The sequence below is a fragment of the Oryctolagus cuniculus genome, chromosome 17, assembly GCF_964237555.1.
Source record: "Oryctolagus cuniculus chromosome 17, mOryCun1.1, whole genome shotgun sequence".
Taxonomy (NCBI): Eukaryota; Metazoa; Chordata; class Mammalia; order Lagomorpha; family Leporidae; genus Oryctolagus; species Oryctolagus cuniculus.
The window spans coordinates 44,530,749-44,545,827 of NC_091448.1; the positions used below are offsets into that span (position 1 = coordinate 44,530,749).

General features: G+C 52.0%; 1 protein-coding gene across 1 annotated transcript; it reads left to right on the forward strand.

Moving 5' to 3' along the window:
* Positions 1–558: 558 nt before the first annotated feature.
* PIPOX (pipecolic acid and sarcosine oxidase) lies at positions 559–14,374 on the forward strand. The gene is made up of 8 exons (XM_002718915.5): positions 559–790; positions 2,286–2,434; positions 10,318–10,531; positions 10,708–10,890; positions 12,070–12,216; positions 12,498–12,656; positions 13,267–13,342; positions 13,632–14,374. The coding sequence occupies exons 1-8, from the start codon at positions 677–679 to the stop codon at positions 13,760–13,762; spliced, it is 1,173 nt and encodes a 390-aa protein (XP_002718961.1). The 5' UTR covers positions 559–676; the 3' UTR covers positions 13,763–14,374.
* Positions 14,375–15,079: the final 705 nt, after the last annotated feature.

The following is a 15,079-nucleotide window of genomic DNA, read 5'->3' on the forward strand; positions in this document are numbered from 1 at the left end:
AGAGGGCTCCTCCTCTCACTCAGTCCTTTCTCATTTTTTCCAGATTCAATTCTTTTTTTTTTTTTTCAAAACGAAAGTAAAACACGCTGAGAATAATTTCATAATCACAAAACTGCCCTCCCAATTGGCCCCTGAATCCACCCTCTGACCTCACCGCCCACCAGGGAGGTGGGTTTTATGCCCGGGAAGCCTGCCAAGTTCTTGGCTGGCCCCTTAGAATCTCGAAAGGAAATCAGGCCAAAGAGAGGAAAGCCAGCAGGGGGAGGCAGCATTCCTGGTGCCCAGCTTGGTCTAGGAGGCATTGAAATTCCAGGGCCGAAGTCCTGAGACAAAGATCATAATGAGACAGGAAGGTGGCATAGGAAGGAGCCCATTTGCATGACAATAATTGAGCCAAGAATAGAAAGCTAGAGGGATGCAAGGGTGAGGCTGGCAGCTGAGCTGGGCTAAACCTCACAGATCAGACTACCCAGCTCCGCTCTGCAGGAGAGGCGGAGGCTGAGCCCCGTGCCAGGCTTTGCAGGGAGGGAGGCAGTGGGGAGAAGGACAGGCCCCAGGGGATTGTGGGAACACCAGCCAGGCTGGACTTTGCTCCCTGCAACCCTTTCAGTGTAGCACCTGCCTCTGCGGGCTTTCTGCTCTGTGGACTCCGAGGCTGCAGGGCTAAGAGGACAGCATGGCTTCTCAGACAGTTCTGTATGACGCCATTGTGATCGGGGCAGGCATCCAGGGCTGCTTCACCGCTTACCACCTGGCCAAACACAGGAAGAGCGTCCTCCTGCTGGAGCAGGTACTGTGTCCCTTCTGCACTCCTGACGCTAAGGCTCGGCCCTCGCCTCCCCTCCAGAGGGCTTTCCAGAGCCAGCAGGCTGTGGGGCGAGGCCAAAGGGCCTGAGGACCATGCACGCTGTGCAATCTGTAGCTTAGCTGTTTGGAGGTTTCCTGGGAACGCAGAGTGTGTCTCCCGTCCCTCAGACCCACGCTGGATTTCCAAGTACATCTCTGCTTTTACTGTGGCCCAGTTCCTGTCCTAGACCGAGATACATCCTTGGCCCCGTTCTCTTCCTTCTTCTTCTTCTTTTTTAATATTTATTTTAGCTATTTTGAAGGCAGAGTTACAGAGAGGCAGAGAGAGAGAGAGAGAGAGAGAGAGAGAGATCTTCCATCTGCTGGTTCACTCCCCAGGTGGCCGCAACAACCAGAGCTGAGCTGATCTGAAGCCAGGAGCCAGGTGCTTCTTCCTGGTCTCCCATGTGGGTGCAGGGGCCCAAGCACTTGGGCCATCTTCTACTGCTTTCCCAGGCCATAGCAGAGAGCTGGGTCAGAAGAGGAGTAGCCAGGTCTCGATCCTGTACCCAAATGGGATGGCAGCACTGCAGGTGGCAGCTTTACCAATTACGCCACAGCGCCAGCCCCTCTCTTCCTTCTTGCCACCCTGATTTTTCTGTGCCCAAATGGTTGATTCAGCCCAGAAAAATAACCAGTTCTGCCCAGGGTAACTTTAAGTAAAGACAGCTTTCCAAAGGGTGATGGATCAGCCTGATGGGATTCTCCCCCTTGCTTTTCTGACCTCTCACCCCAGCACCCAGCAGAAGTTTCCATTTTTCCTCTACCTCTGGACATGCAGGAAGTGAGATGCAGGTCTCATGTTGCCATAAAGGGAAGCTGATCCCATGCATTGCTGTCTCCCTTGACTGCTGCACGTGTAGCTGGGCCCTGGTGTCTGCAGGGTCCTTTGGAGGGCAGGCCCAGTCCCCCAGAGAGGCGTCTGTCTCAGTGGACAGACTGACACAGCCACCCAGGCTGCTCATGGTTTACTCTTCCTGGTAATGAGCTGGAGTGGTTGGAAACCCTCGTGTTACTCCATCAGCTTCCTCAAAGCCCAAGAGATCCCGGGTGCATCCTTTCAGGAAACTCCATGTTTAGCCCAAGTGAGCTAAAGCCACAGAGAGTCGTAAATTCAGCATCCGTTTCCTTGTCTGTGAAATGACGGGGCTAGGCCAGAATGATCTGGAAGGTTCTTTCTAACTGACTTCTCTGTGAGTCTAAGTGAGCTGAGCTTATAGCAAGATGACTGGAGACTAACTCACAAAGGGCCTCTGGGTGTGAGTGATGTTCCCACAAAGAAAGCTCAAGTTAGTGCGACTGTAGAACCTCTGTCTTGGCTGCCATGTCAGCTGACTGGCTGTAGAGGGAGAATCTAGAAGACTGGATGGAAACATTTAGAGTAAGAGACTCCTGGTTGTACAGAGGCCACAGATTCCCTTGTCTCTCTTGTTCTCCAGTTCTTCCTGCCGCACTCCCGAGGGAGCTCCCATGGACAGAGCCGGATAATCCGAAAGGCATACCTTGAAGACTTTTACACCCACATGATGGACGAGTGCTATCAGCTATGGGCCCAGCTGGAGCAAGAAGCTGGGACCCAGCTGCACAGGTGGGCAGGGGCTGAAACCCTTGAATCACAGAGCTCATACCTGGAGGAGCTTCGCGTTTGTGGAGAGGTGGGGCCAGGCATAGCCGAGGTGAGATAGGAAGACCTCATGCCCAACGAAGGGCTGGATACATGGGAGCATTCTGCTCGCTGTCCTGATGACCGCCCCACAGGAAGCTCCCGCCAGGCTCTGACTTCCAGCTCTGGGTTAGAGCGTGGGCCCAAGTCTAGCAGTGGCTGGATTGGGAAAGTGCTGGGCAGACACTGTGGGCAGATACTCAAGGCGGGAAGGCTCACATGGGATCTGCTGGCATTTGCAACTACACCTCTGCACTGCGGTGCCCTCAGGAGCAGGAGGCTTTCCAGATCCTTTGTATTCCTGGGAGCACGCTAACTTTTTGTGCTGGATCCTTACCTCCATAGTGACCACATCCTATAGGAACAGCATGGGGCGCTCCTCAGGCTGTAGTGCTCACCAGGGAGTGAGCCTGCACCTGCGCCACCCCCCTCCCCCAAGAGTCCTCCCTCATTGACCTTTTTCTTGTGTTGCATTGGGCACTTTAACCGCCCTGGCTCCTTTCTCTCCTCCTCTGTGACTCTTAACTGAACTTCCTTTACATAACCCTGACTCTAGCCTTCAGGGTGGCAGTTGTTTTAATGGCCAAGAACCAAGAGGTTACTGTTCTGTTGCAAAAACACCATTAACTTAAGTAAGAACAAAGTGAAATCCATTATGCAAATACAGTCAGGGCAGCTAATTCCACATTTACTCAGGGGCAGCTAATGCCCCCGGCACCCCAGTGAAGAAGCATGACTTGCTGAGGGGTGGCCCGGCAAAGGGACCCCTCCCTGTTGGTGTCTGCACACTGCTGAGTCTCCGGAGCTGAAGGAACCGCTCGGGACCTTGGAGGTCACCCTTCTTCCCAGCAGACGATGAGGCAGCTAGGTTGTCAGGGAAGTGTCTGGAATCTTCCAGAGGGAAGACGACAGTGCTGGAGTCACAGGGACTTGGGTTTGATTTTGTACTCTAACTTCTTCCCAGCTTTGTTATCTTACAGTTCCTTTTTCTTTCTTTTTTTTTTTTTTTAAAGATTTATTCTATTATTTGAAAGGCAGAGTTACAGAGAAGGAGAGAGATTGTCCACCCATTGGTTCACTTTCCAAATGGCCACAATGAGCCGGCGCCACGGCTTACTAGGCTAATCCTCCACCTTACGGCGCCGGCACACTGGGTTCTAGTCCCGGTTGGGGTGCCGGATTCTGTCCCGGTTGCCCCTCTTCCAGGCCAGCTCTCTGCTGTGGCCCGGGAGTGCAGTGGAGGATGGCCCAAGTCCTTGGGCCCTGCACCCCATGGGAGACCAGGATAAGTACCTGGCTCCTGCCATTGGATCAGCGCGGTGCGCTGGCTGCAGCAGCCATTGGAGGGTGAACCAACGGCAAAGGAAGACCTTTCTCTCTCTCTCTCTCTCACTGTTCACTCTGCCTGTCAAAAAAAAAAAAAAAATGGCCACAATGGCCAGGGTTGAGCCAGGCTGAAGCCAGGAGCCTGGAACTCCATCTGGGTCTCCCACCTGGGTGGCAGGGGCCCAAGCACTTGAGCCTCTTTCTGCTGCTTTCCCAGGCCTTTAGCAGGAACCTGGATAGAAAGTGGAGCAGCTGGGACACAAACTGGTTGGTACCCATAAGGGATGCCGGCGTTACAGGTGGCTTCCTGACCCACTGTGCCATGATGCCAACCCTGGGAGATGTTCCTTTACTCTCTGTGCCTCCTTTTCTCATAGAGCTCTGTGAAGTTAAATGAGCCTTCTGTAAAATACTTGGCAATGTGCCTGGTGCCCTTCAATAAGTGGCAGTCCATTCCACCTGATCTGATCAGTGTGCCCTGCAAGAGAGAGGAGGAGGGGCGCTGGGGTGGGAGATCCCATAATCTCACAACCCTCCTCTTTAGCAGGACAGGAATCAGGAAGGATTTGGGAACGAGTCAGGCCTGGCTCTCAATCTCAGCTCTGACACACTTAGCTGTGTGGTTTGTAGCAAGCTGTACATCCTCTGTGCGTTTAGACTCAGTTTTTTCATCTGCAAAGTAGGGGTTATAATACCTAGTTCATGGGGCTGTTGTATGTGGTGAGCTGAGAACAAAATGTAGAAAGTCAACATCTTCCATAAGAAACTAGGGGCTGCTGTTAAGCATGATACAGGTTGAGCATCCCTAATCCAAAACTCTGAAATCCTCCCAAATCTGATTTTTTGAGCACTGACATGACACCCCAAGTGGCAAATCCCACACCTGACCTCAGGTGACTGGGGGAAGTCAGAATGCATGTGCATTATAAATGTTGTATAAACTTACCTTCAGGCTATGTGTGTAAGGTGCATATGAAACAGAAATGGATTTTGTGTTTAGACTTGCATCTCTTTCCCAGGACACCTCATTATATACGGTCTACTGCATAAGGGATATACGAATTGCATGACGGTGCCTCAAAAAATTCATGCAACAATGGAATGGAAAGATAATTTTATTTTTGTGCAAAAACTTTTGCAATTCGTGCATAATTTTTTCATAATATATATGTTCCATAAACTTCTTAAAGACCCCTTATCATATGCATGGATTCAATTCTTGTACCAAAATAAACTTATCTTTCTATTTCATTTTTCCATGAGCTTTTTGAAGTACCCTCATCTACACCTCATTTACTTCTCCCCACAACCTTATGAGAGGGTTGCCACGGAGCAGAGTCTGAAGCCATTAACTCAAATCACAGAATGACAAGACTCTTTTCTAGAACAGTGATTGGCAAACATTTCCTGCAAATGGCCACATGGATCTGAGGTTCTGTGACCCTGTGGTCTGTTCCCGTGGTTCAGCTCTGCCTTTATGGTGTGAAAGCAGCAATGGACAAGGTGTAAACAGACAAACCTGGATGTGTTCCAATAACACTGTTTATGGACACTGAAATTCAAACTTCACATAATTTTCTTGTGCTATGAAATAGCATTCTTTTGATTTTTTTATCAGCCATTTAAAAAGTAAAAAACCTCTTGGCTTATGAACAAGAAAAAAGCAAACAGAAGGCCAGATTCTGTCCCTGAATTGTTGTTTTCTGGTCCCTGGTTTGGGAGACACCACAAACTGGTGGCCTTGTCCCTTCTCCTGTCTCCAAACAAGTTTGGGTCTGAATCATCCCAGGTCAAAAGATTGCAACTGGATATTTGCAGACAGGCAATTGTCACAGGCCATTTTAAAAGATCATTCTGGAGCAGGTGGCTGGTCTAGTGATTAAGATGGCTGCGTTCCCAATTGGAGTTCCTGTGTTCCACTCTGGGCTCTGGCTCCTGATTCCAGCTTCTTTCCAGCGTGTACCCTGGGAGGCAGCAGGTGACGGGTCAGGTAGAGGGCTTTCGAGTGCCACTCCCGTGGGAGACCTGGATTGTGTTCCTGGCTCCTGGCTCTGATATTTGTCTTGGACATCAGTCTGGCCAAGCTTTGGCCATTGGGGTATCTGGGGAGTGAACCAGCAGACAGGAGTTTGCTTTCTCTGTCTCTGTGGCTCTTTTTTTTTTCTTTAACATTTATGTATTTATTTAGAGTTAGAGAGAGAGAGAGAGAGAGAGAGAGAGAGAGAGGTCTTCCATCTACTGGTTAACACCCCAATGGCTGCAATGGCTGGAGGTGGGCAGATCTGAAGGGAGCCAGGAGCTTCTTCCTGGTTTCCCACGTGGGTGCAGGGGCCCAAGCACTTGGGCCATTTTCTACTGCTTCCCCAGGCCATAGCAGAGAGCTGGACCGGAAGAGGAGCAGCTGGGACTAGAACCAGTGCCCGAATGGGATACCAGTGCTGCAGGCAGAGGCTTAGCCCACCACACCACAGTGCTGGCCCTCTGTGACTCTTAAAAAAACAAACAAAACAAATTTCAGTACCTCACAGTGCCAATCATAAAATATGCTTTCCAAACCTTTCAAGTACTCCAGCATGCCGAGTACACTATTGTTGCTGCCGTGATTCTATTGTTAACAGTCCGTCCTTTCGGCTAACTTAATTTACCGAGGCGCACTAACTTTATTTGGTTCCTTTACTAAGTAGGGACACAGGACATTCTGAGTGGCATATGAATACATTTCTGCCTGTGGGCTAAAAGCCATCTCAGTTCCTTTCCCTCTTACTCCTAATTCTGATTTTCTAAATGATTCATCTTTGTTCTTCAGAAAGAACCAGCACAAGACTATAATATAACTAATAAATATGGGCATACTTCATGCTATTTGATGATGATTTCATGAAGATCTTTAGGGCTTGCTAGTCAAGGCAGTTGTCTTTTTATTCTATTCTGCTGTGTCCTGTGACAGCCGCATACTAAACATGGGTGGGCTCAGACTATTTGCATATATTCTGGGAACAGACAATGACACATGTGTCAGATCACAAGGTCTGAATCTTTTGTGATGTGTACAGGCACGATGCGGATAGCAACAGCAAAGCCCAGCGCTGCGGCCCCTCTCTTTCCCGCCCCGCCTTCTCCCTTTGAGTCCTACTATCCAGCTCCTGACCCAGGCTGCCCCTGCTTGGCTGACAATATCAGACAAGATCACAGCCGTAGGCGATACAGCTGCTGGCGGAACCTGGTGGCCCCCTCTGCAGCTGCTGCTTCCTGTGTCTGCGCGGTGTCTGGCTTGTCAGCCACATCCCCTCCCTGGAGCAGTCTCTGTTAACCAATTCCACCTCGGCCCACTGAGCAGGAGACAGCACGCAGGGAGCACCTCCAAAACCAACAATGGCAAGTCCCTTCCTCCAGGTGACTCAGAGCTGAGGAACGCTGGAGCTGAGGGTGGGAGACAGCAGGTGCAGGGAGCTGTCCCCAGCCCCCAGCTGCTCCCCACTGTGTCCTGCACCCAGCTGGCCAGACCACCATCACCAACTCCCCACATCACATAGGAGGAGTGATTCGGGCCGTAGAGGAGTCAGCAAGGCCTTTGGGTGGAATCTCCAGCAATTTCTTCCCGGCGCTGGACCCAAGTGGAACTGGGAGGAAGGCGCAGTTCAGACCATGTGCTCTTGACCCAGCTGAGGGGTGGCGCGGGAGGCTGGGAGCTACAAGTTTGCCAGAGTTCTCTGACAGCCCTAGCGCTGGCTCCAAGCCCTTCTGTCCAGGCCAGCTCTGGCTTGTCAGTCATTCCCTGATCATTCCTCCACTCTACAGGGGTGCCCTTGTCTTTCCTCACCCTTTTCCTTCCCCAACCTTGGAACCCCGGTCTGAGCAGACAAAGAGGAGGGAGCAACCAGGAGCACAGTGGGGAGAAATTGACGCAGAATGAGCAGTCTATTTATTGGGATCTAGGAAAAAGCCATTAAGAAAATAAGCACTTAAATGATTTTCAATCAGCCCATGGAAGTCATCTATCTTCATACTGGGGGAAAAGGCCCATTCTCTGATCCTGGTTTTGATTGACTGATTTCCAATTCTCTCAGCATTTCCCATAGGAGCGTCTCACCTATCTCCCATAATGACAGGCCTTTGCATTTCCAGGCAGTGTTTTACATTTATTTCCGATTTGCTCATAATGGTCAAAAATCTCTCTCCAATCCACAGCATTTCTCTAGCAGTGCACGGTTTCCCTCAGGCCAAATAGCTCAGCTGTGATCCACGGAAAATGAGAATTTCCCAAACGCATCTTCGGACTAAGGGAGGGTCCAGCATCACAAATTCAGATGGAAAATTTCCCACTGTTAGATCAATATCTGGCTAAGAAATAAATGCCACAGGGGCAGAGAGCTGGAGCAAAATGATTACAATCGGCACAATTACATTCACCAGGCGGAATCAGCTCGCTGATTACGCCCAGGGATGGGGCACTCCCGCTTCGTCCACCGCAGGATGGCTGGGAATTAGAACGTCACTCAGCGTTCCCTAATTTGCCAGAGCACACACTCATTTTCCCCATTCATGTAAGAGGAGTTCTCCTTTCAACGGAAGAAGCAGGAAAAGAGGAAGGAAAGAAGGGAGGGGGGGAGGAATTGTAACAAAAGAGAAAGTATGGGCTGGCACTGTGGCGTGATGGTAAAGCTGCTGTCTGCGACACCAGCATCCCGTGTGGGCACTGGTTCAAGTTCTGGCTGCTCCACTTCTGATCCAGCTCCCTGCTAATGGTCCGGGAAAGACAACTGGAGATGGCCTGAGTGCTTGGGTCCCCGCCACGCATGTGGGAGACATGGATGAAGCTCCTGTCTCTTGGCTTTGGTCCAGCCCAGCCCTGGCCATTGTGGCCATGAGGGGAGTGAACTAGCAGATGGAAGATCTCACTCTCTCTGTCTCTCTCTCTCTCTCTGTAACTCTGACTTTGAAACAAATATATAAATATTGAGAGAGAGGGAGATCAGAGAATATGAGACCCAGGCTGCTATAGCGCAGGCAGGGGTTACAGCATGCTGTTCTAGAATTTGCAGGCCCGGGAATCTTACATGACACATGCTAAGGTGCATTTCCCAGAATCCTATGCAGCTGGGACCCCATCAGGTGACAGGGCTCAAGAACATGTACCTGGGTGACTTCTTAATGATCTTTTTGACCAAAACATTTACCAGGCAAGTGTGCATTACCCGAGAACCAATCAGAAGTCCTCTGGGAAGAGGCTGGCTACAGGCTGGTGGGGATTGCTCCAGCCTCTTGCCTCTGAGGAGCTTTGAAGAGCAGAGGCTCTCGCTGCTATCTCGCTGTGGTGAGAGCCGGGTAGGCGGGGGCCATGGCGAATGGATTGGGCACGCTGCGCGGCTCTGTGTACTGACACCAGCCCCAGGGCCCACTGTGGCCCTCCCCCTTCCCAATCTTCTCTTTAATCCCCCCAACCAGATAATGTGGGATTTGCAAGCATGTAATATCCATGAGACTCCATTATAGGCTATTACGAGCTTTCTACGAAGTACCTGGGGGATGCACCGGGCGGCTGCTGGCCAGTGCGGCTGCCGCAACCAGAAGGGACTACAGGAATGGTCCCGGGGGCCAGAGGGACCCCTGCATTGTTTAGATCACTTCCTGTCTAAAGGGAGCTCTGGTCTCTTATGACAGAGAGGCAAGAAGCGTGCAAAGAGAAACAGCTTTCACTGCTTTGGGGTTTAAGAAGGATGGAGGGAGGTGCTGAGAGAGACATAATCACTCAATTTATTGCTGGGGCCCTAGGAGACCATCCACTGGTGTTTAAGCATGAAGGTGCCTTTGGCATTTGGGGTGGAATCTTCCTGAGCATAGCAGGTTCAGCATCCCTAAATGTGAGTTGCAACCCCAGATGCTCTGACAATTACAAAAATGACCCATGCCATTTCCACCTGCTGGGTAGGAGGGGGTGCCACCCTGATGTGGAATCTGGGTCCAGACATGGGAGCAACCAGGTCAAGGTCACATCAAAGTGATGTCAGGGCCAGAACCCAAACTGGATCTCCCAATTTAAGACCTTTCCACAAGAAACAGCCCTGCAAAAAAAATGGAGAGGCAGAGACAAACAGGAAGGGACAATGCATGGCATGACAGGAAGAGGAAAGGGAGTAGAGTGGGCGTGGCCTGGGGCAGATACAGAGTAGAGGGATGGAAATAGTGAACGGGAGGAAGGAGAAGAAACCTGACCAGGCTGGAAGAACAGACAGCACTCTCCAGGTGTGCAAGATGAAAGGAGGCTTAGAATCTCTTCCCTCCAGGGCAGGATGGAGGGACAAGCAAAAGTGAGAGCCAAGGGCAGAGGGCTCCTGTGGCCAAAATCTAGACGGTGTCCCCTCTTCCCTCTGTGCAAGGCTGTGACTCTCCTCCTGCCTGGGCCTGCACCTGAGACCCTTGCAAATGGCGCAGGGCCTTCACAGGTACTTCCACCCAGACGTCTTTTGTGTTTGTTTTTACAGGCGGACTGGACTGTTGCTGCTGGGAATGGCAGAGGATCCAGAACTAAAGTCAATGCAGGCCACACTGTCCAGACATGGGCTGGAACACCAGCGTCTTTCCTCCGAGGAACTGAAGCAGCGTTTCCCAAACATTCGGTTGACCAAGGGAGAAGTAGGCCTCTTGGACAAGTCTGGAGGAGTTCTCTATGCAGACAAGGCCCTCAGGGCCCTCCAGGTGACACTGTCCAGCCCTCGGGCAATACATCTCCTTGCTTGGGGCATCCGGAATCCCATTCTTCCAGATGAGGGCCTTCCCTATGTTATCTTTTCTGTCCTAAGTGAAGGGCTGTTTGTCCACCAAGGTGAACACAAGGAGAACAAATTCACCTTTCTCTGCACCTGCCCCTTCAGGATGCAGTTCGCCAGCTGGGAGGCACAGTGCGTGATGGAGAGAAGGTGCTGGACATAAAACCAGGGCTACCGGTCACGGTGACCGCCACCTCCAGGAGCTACCAAGCCAAGAGCCTGATCATCACAGCAGGTCCCTGGACCAACAGGCTCCTCCGTCCCCTGGGAATTGAGCTACCTCTCCAGGTAGGGAGAGCCACAGGCCTGAGCATGGGTGCTTAAGAGAAGCAGCCGGCGGACTCAGTTCAAGTCCTGGATATGCCATTTGCTTGTGTTGGCCTTGAACAAGCTAGCTCACCTCACTGAGCCTCAGTTGCATCAACACGGCGGGGGGAGGGGTAACAGCTGTATCAGGGGGCTGCTGAAGAACCGCATTGTTGGACATATGAGGTGTATGTGAGGGTACTTCGAAAGGTTTGTGGGAAAATGGGATTAAAAGATAAGCTTAGGGATGGGTGTGCAGCATAGAGGATTGAGATGCTGCTTAGGATGCCCAGATCCGAAGCCTGGGTTTGAGTCCCGGCTCCAGTCCTGATTCCAGCTTCCTGCTGACGTGCACCTCGGGAGGCAGCAGATGACGGTTCAAGTAATTGGCTCCCTGCCACCCATGTGGGAGACCCAGATGGAGTTCCAGGCTCCTGGCCTCAGCCTGATCCAGCCCCTGCCGTTGTGGCGTTTTGGAGAGTGAACCAGCGAATGGAAGAGTCCCCCCACCTCTTGTCTAACTCTGCTTTTCAAATGATAATAAATCTTTAAAATTTTTATTTATATTTGAGAGAGAGTACGCAAGCTCACATCCACTGGTTCGTGCCCCAGAATGCACTCAATGGCCAGGGTTGGGCAGGGGCCAAAGCTGGGAGCCAGGAGTTTGATCCAGGTCTCCATGTGGGTAGAAGGGAACCTAACACCTTGGGCCATCACTGCTGCCCCAAGGGTCTGCATTAGCAGGAAGCTGGAGTCAGGAGTGAGAACTGAGCCCAGACACTCTGACATGGCACAGAGGCATCTTCACCAGCATCTTAGCCACTTGGAGACCCTTTGTCAAACTCTTGGGAGACAGCCTGGTTTGAGTAAGGACTTAATGACTAGCTGGTCATTAACTCCTGCAAAGACAAAGAAGTAGGGCTGGCGTGCAGCTTTGAGAGCACACAAAGAACAGGGAGGAGACAGAGGGTCAGAGGTCTTCATGTGTCATAAAACCTGGAAAAGTCGAACGACGGAGACCTGAGTGAAGCAGGGTGGATGAGCAAATCCGGGTGTCCAGGCCTGCGGTTAAGGGCAGTAGGACCCCAGAAGATGCTGCTCCATCGTCCATAGCATCTGGCGGTTTCCCCCTCACCTCCCACTTCCTGTTCCTTCCTCAAGCCCCTGCGGATCAACGTGTGCTACTGGCGAGAGACGGTTCCTGGGAGCTATGGTGCTTCCCAGGCTTTTCCTTGCTTCCTGAGCATGGGCCTGACTCCCCACCACGTCTATGGGCTGCCCTCCGGAGAGTATCCAGGGCTCATGAAGGTGAGCTGAGGTGCCCATCCAGGTGGGGGCCAGCTTCTCTAACTGCCTTCCACAGACGACCCCCAGGTCCCAGTGGGCAGCAGTGCAGCTGTCCTGAGGCCCTGCTAAGGGTGCCTTTCCTTGGCACGCAGAGGGTGGGCTGGGGCTGGACAGCTGGGCAAACTCAGGTGGCAACAAGGAGCCTGCAGCAGGACTGAGGACGGTGGGGTGCTGGCTGGGGATACCCTGGGTGTGTGGGGAAGGCCGGCCTCACCACTCACAAGGCTCTGATCTGGTGTCAGGTCTGCTATCACCACGGTGACACCGTGGACCCTGAGGAGCGGGACTGCCCCAGGGCGATGACAGACATCCAGGACGTGCAGATCCTGTGCGACTTTGTCCGAGCTCACCTACCCAACCTGAAGCCGCAGCCCGACATCATGGAACGCTGCATGTACACGGTAAGGGGCTGGTGGCCCCCCCGTGCCCCACCCCCCACCACGGCTCTGGAGAGCAGGAGAAGGAGACAAGCAGAGCTCACACTGGCTGGGGCCCACTCTGAGCCCTGACATGGAACTCAACTTGAAACCAGCAAGCTAAGCTGTATGGGTCGGCTTTCTTCCCCTAGACAGGGCCGGGGAGGGATTATTCGTATTCTTTTTCATTAGGCAACGAGCTGGGCCTGGCAGTCCCTGACGATAGTCCCCAGAAGAGCTCTAAAAGGGTTTTTGGCAAGACGCGCCAGTTGAGCAGGCCTCAGGGACAAAGAGAAGAGACAGATGCCACCAGGGCCTGAGGCATCCTGGCTGGAGTGAGTTTGCTAGGATGAGCTAAGCACCTACTGTGTTCATGGCTCCGCAGGGGAGAGAGAGACAGATGGACAGATAGGAAAGACTGGCATCCAGAGGGGTGCTGGCAGGCAGGAAGCAGGCTTGTGCCCCGTTCTCATTCTCTCTGGAAAGAAACTCAGCCCAGCCCCCTCCTGTCAGGTCCTGCAGTTTTCCTACCCCCCACCACTCTCCCCGGCCCTGTTATCAACGTGTGATATACAGGTGTGAATATTTCTTCTAGAACACCCCTGATACGCACTTCATTCTCGATCGCCACCCGAAGTATGACAACATTGTCATCGGTGCTGGATTCTCTGGTGAGCTTAGGAGGGGAAACGGCCCCCTTAGAGCTGGCTGTTCTCCGTGCTGGGCCAAATGGTATTTTCCCCATACTCAGGTGCCCACAGAGGGGCTAAAGCCTGGCTTTGGGTCAGTTAGGAGGCTGGCTGGGAAATCAGGGCAGGGGTTGTCACGGTGGGAGGCAGCTTCTGGCCGTGGGAGGTGAGCACGAGGAGAGGCAGCCCTCTGAGTGGGACAGTGGGGGACTTGCCGAGAGCCCAGCCTGCCTGGCCCTGAGCGCTTGACTGTCCCCTCTCCTTCCCCTAGGGCATGGATTCAAGCTGTCCCCTGTCGTGGGGAAGGTCCTGTATGAACTAAGCATGAAACTAACCCCATCCTATGACCTGACACCTTTTCGAATCAGCCGCTTCCCTGGCCTGGGCAAAGCCCACCTCTGACCTCCCTTCTGTGCACAGGAGCCCGGGGCTGCTGGAAACGCCCCATGAGAGGGAAGTGGCTGTAAAATGTCACCCTTTTCTCCTGCCTCTGTGGAATCCCCAGATGGTCGAGTCTGCCTTCTTTCCCTGGCTAGCTCCCCGACCCCGACGACTTCCTTGCTTCTAGAAGGTCCGTCCGATCCTCTGCAGTCACAGAGGAGCAAGGACCATTGAGATGAAGGTCTCAAGATGGGAGGGCACAAGGGCTGGCCCAGGAGACCAGAGCAATTGTTACGGTTCTCTTCCCTGGGACGGTGATGAGCTTGGCATGAATTTGACATAATCTGCCCAGGGGAAGGTAAACAAGACAACCTCTTAGGTTTCCCTACTGCATTCCTTTTCCTTGAACCAGAGCCACTCTCCATCACAAACTCCTAAAAAATCCAGCTCCTAAGAGCACAATGAATGTTTGTTGAAAAATATCTGTTGAGGAAGACCTTTCTCTCTCTGTCTCTCTCTCTCTCTCTCACTGTCCACTCTGCCTGTCAAAAAAAAAAAAAAAAAAAAAAAAAAAAAAAAAAAAAAAGAAAAATATCTGTTGAACAAACAAATAAATAGCTGCATTTCATTAAAGTCTGTGGCGGGCTTTCTGTTCCATCCGACCTCATTTCTTATGAGCTCTAATTGTCTAAATTAGCACCGCAGAATCTATTACCCCAGGAATGCTGAGAGCCTTTATCCCCTCGACGCACTGCACCCCCTTTCTCTGCATCCTTTGTCTCGTCTTCATCCTCTCCCTGGTTCTATAAAGATGCTCAGCTCCCCAGTCCCTCATTAAGGTGTATTGTCAGGTCTTTATGAAGATGGAGCTGTTATACCAGGAAGAAAGAGAGAGACACACTCGCTTAGAAACCCTGTTCAATGTTTGAATGTTAAATGTGCCATTTTATTATCATTAGGATTGCTCCCACTTAATGAAACAGCATTAGCACGGGTCGGCTGGCCTCCTTGCACTAATTGCTTTGCATGGGAACAGGCTCATAAGCACCCCAGGGTGGGTGGAGGGGTGAGAGGTATTAGCAGGGAGGCCGGTAGGGCCGGGTGCATGCAGATGAACCCCGAGCAGGAGGAGGTCCAGGGTGGGCCAGTTTGACCCCAGAAAACAGGACATACAGATGTACTGAGGAGTGCAAGATTGGGACTGGGGCGGGGGTGGTGGTGGTGGTGGATGTGTTAAGGGGACTTACTAAAGAGTGGGCGATGGGAATACAAGTCAAAATATTCCCAAAGGAACTACAACCATGAGGAAATTACTCTGCAGCCGCTGGAGGCCTTAAC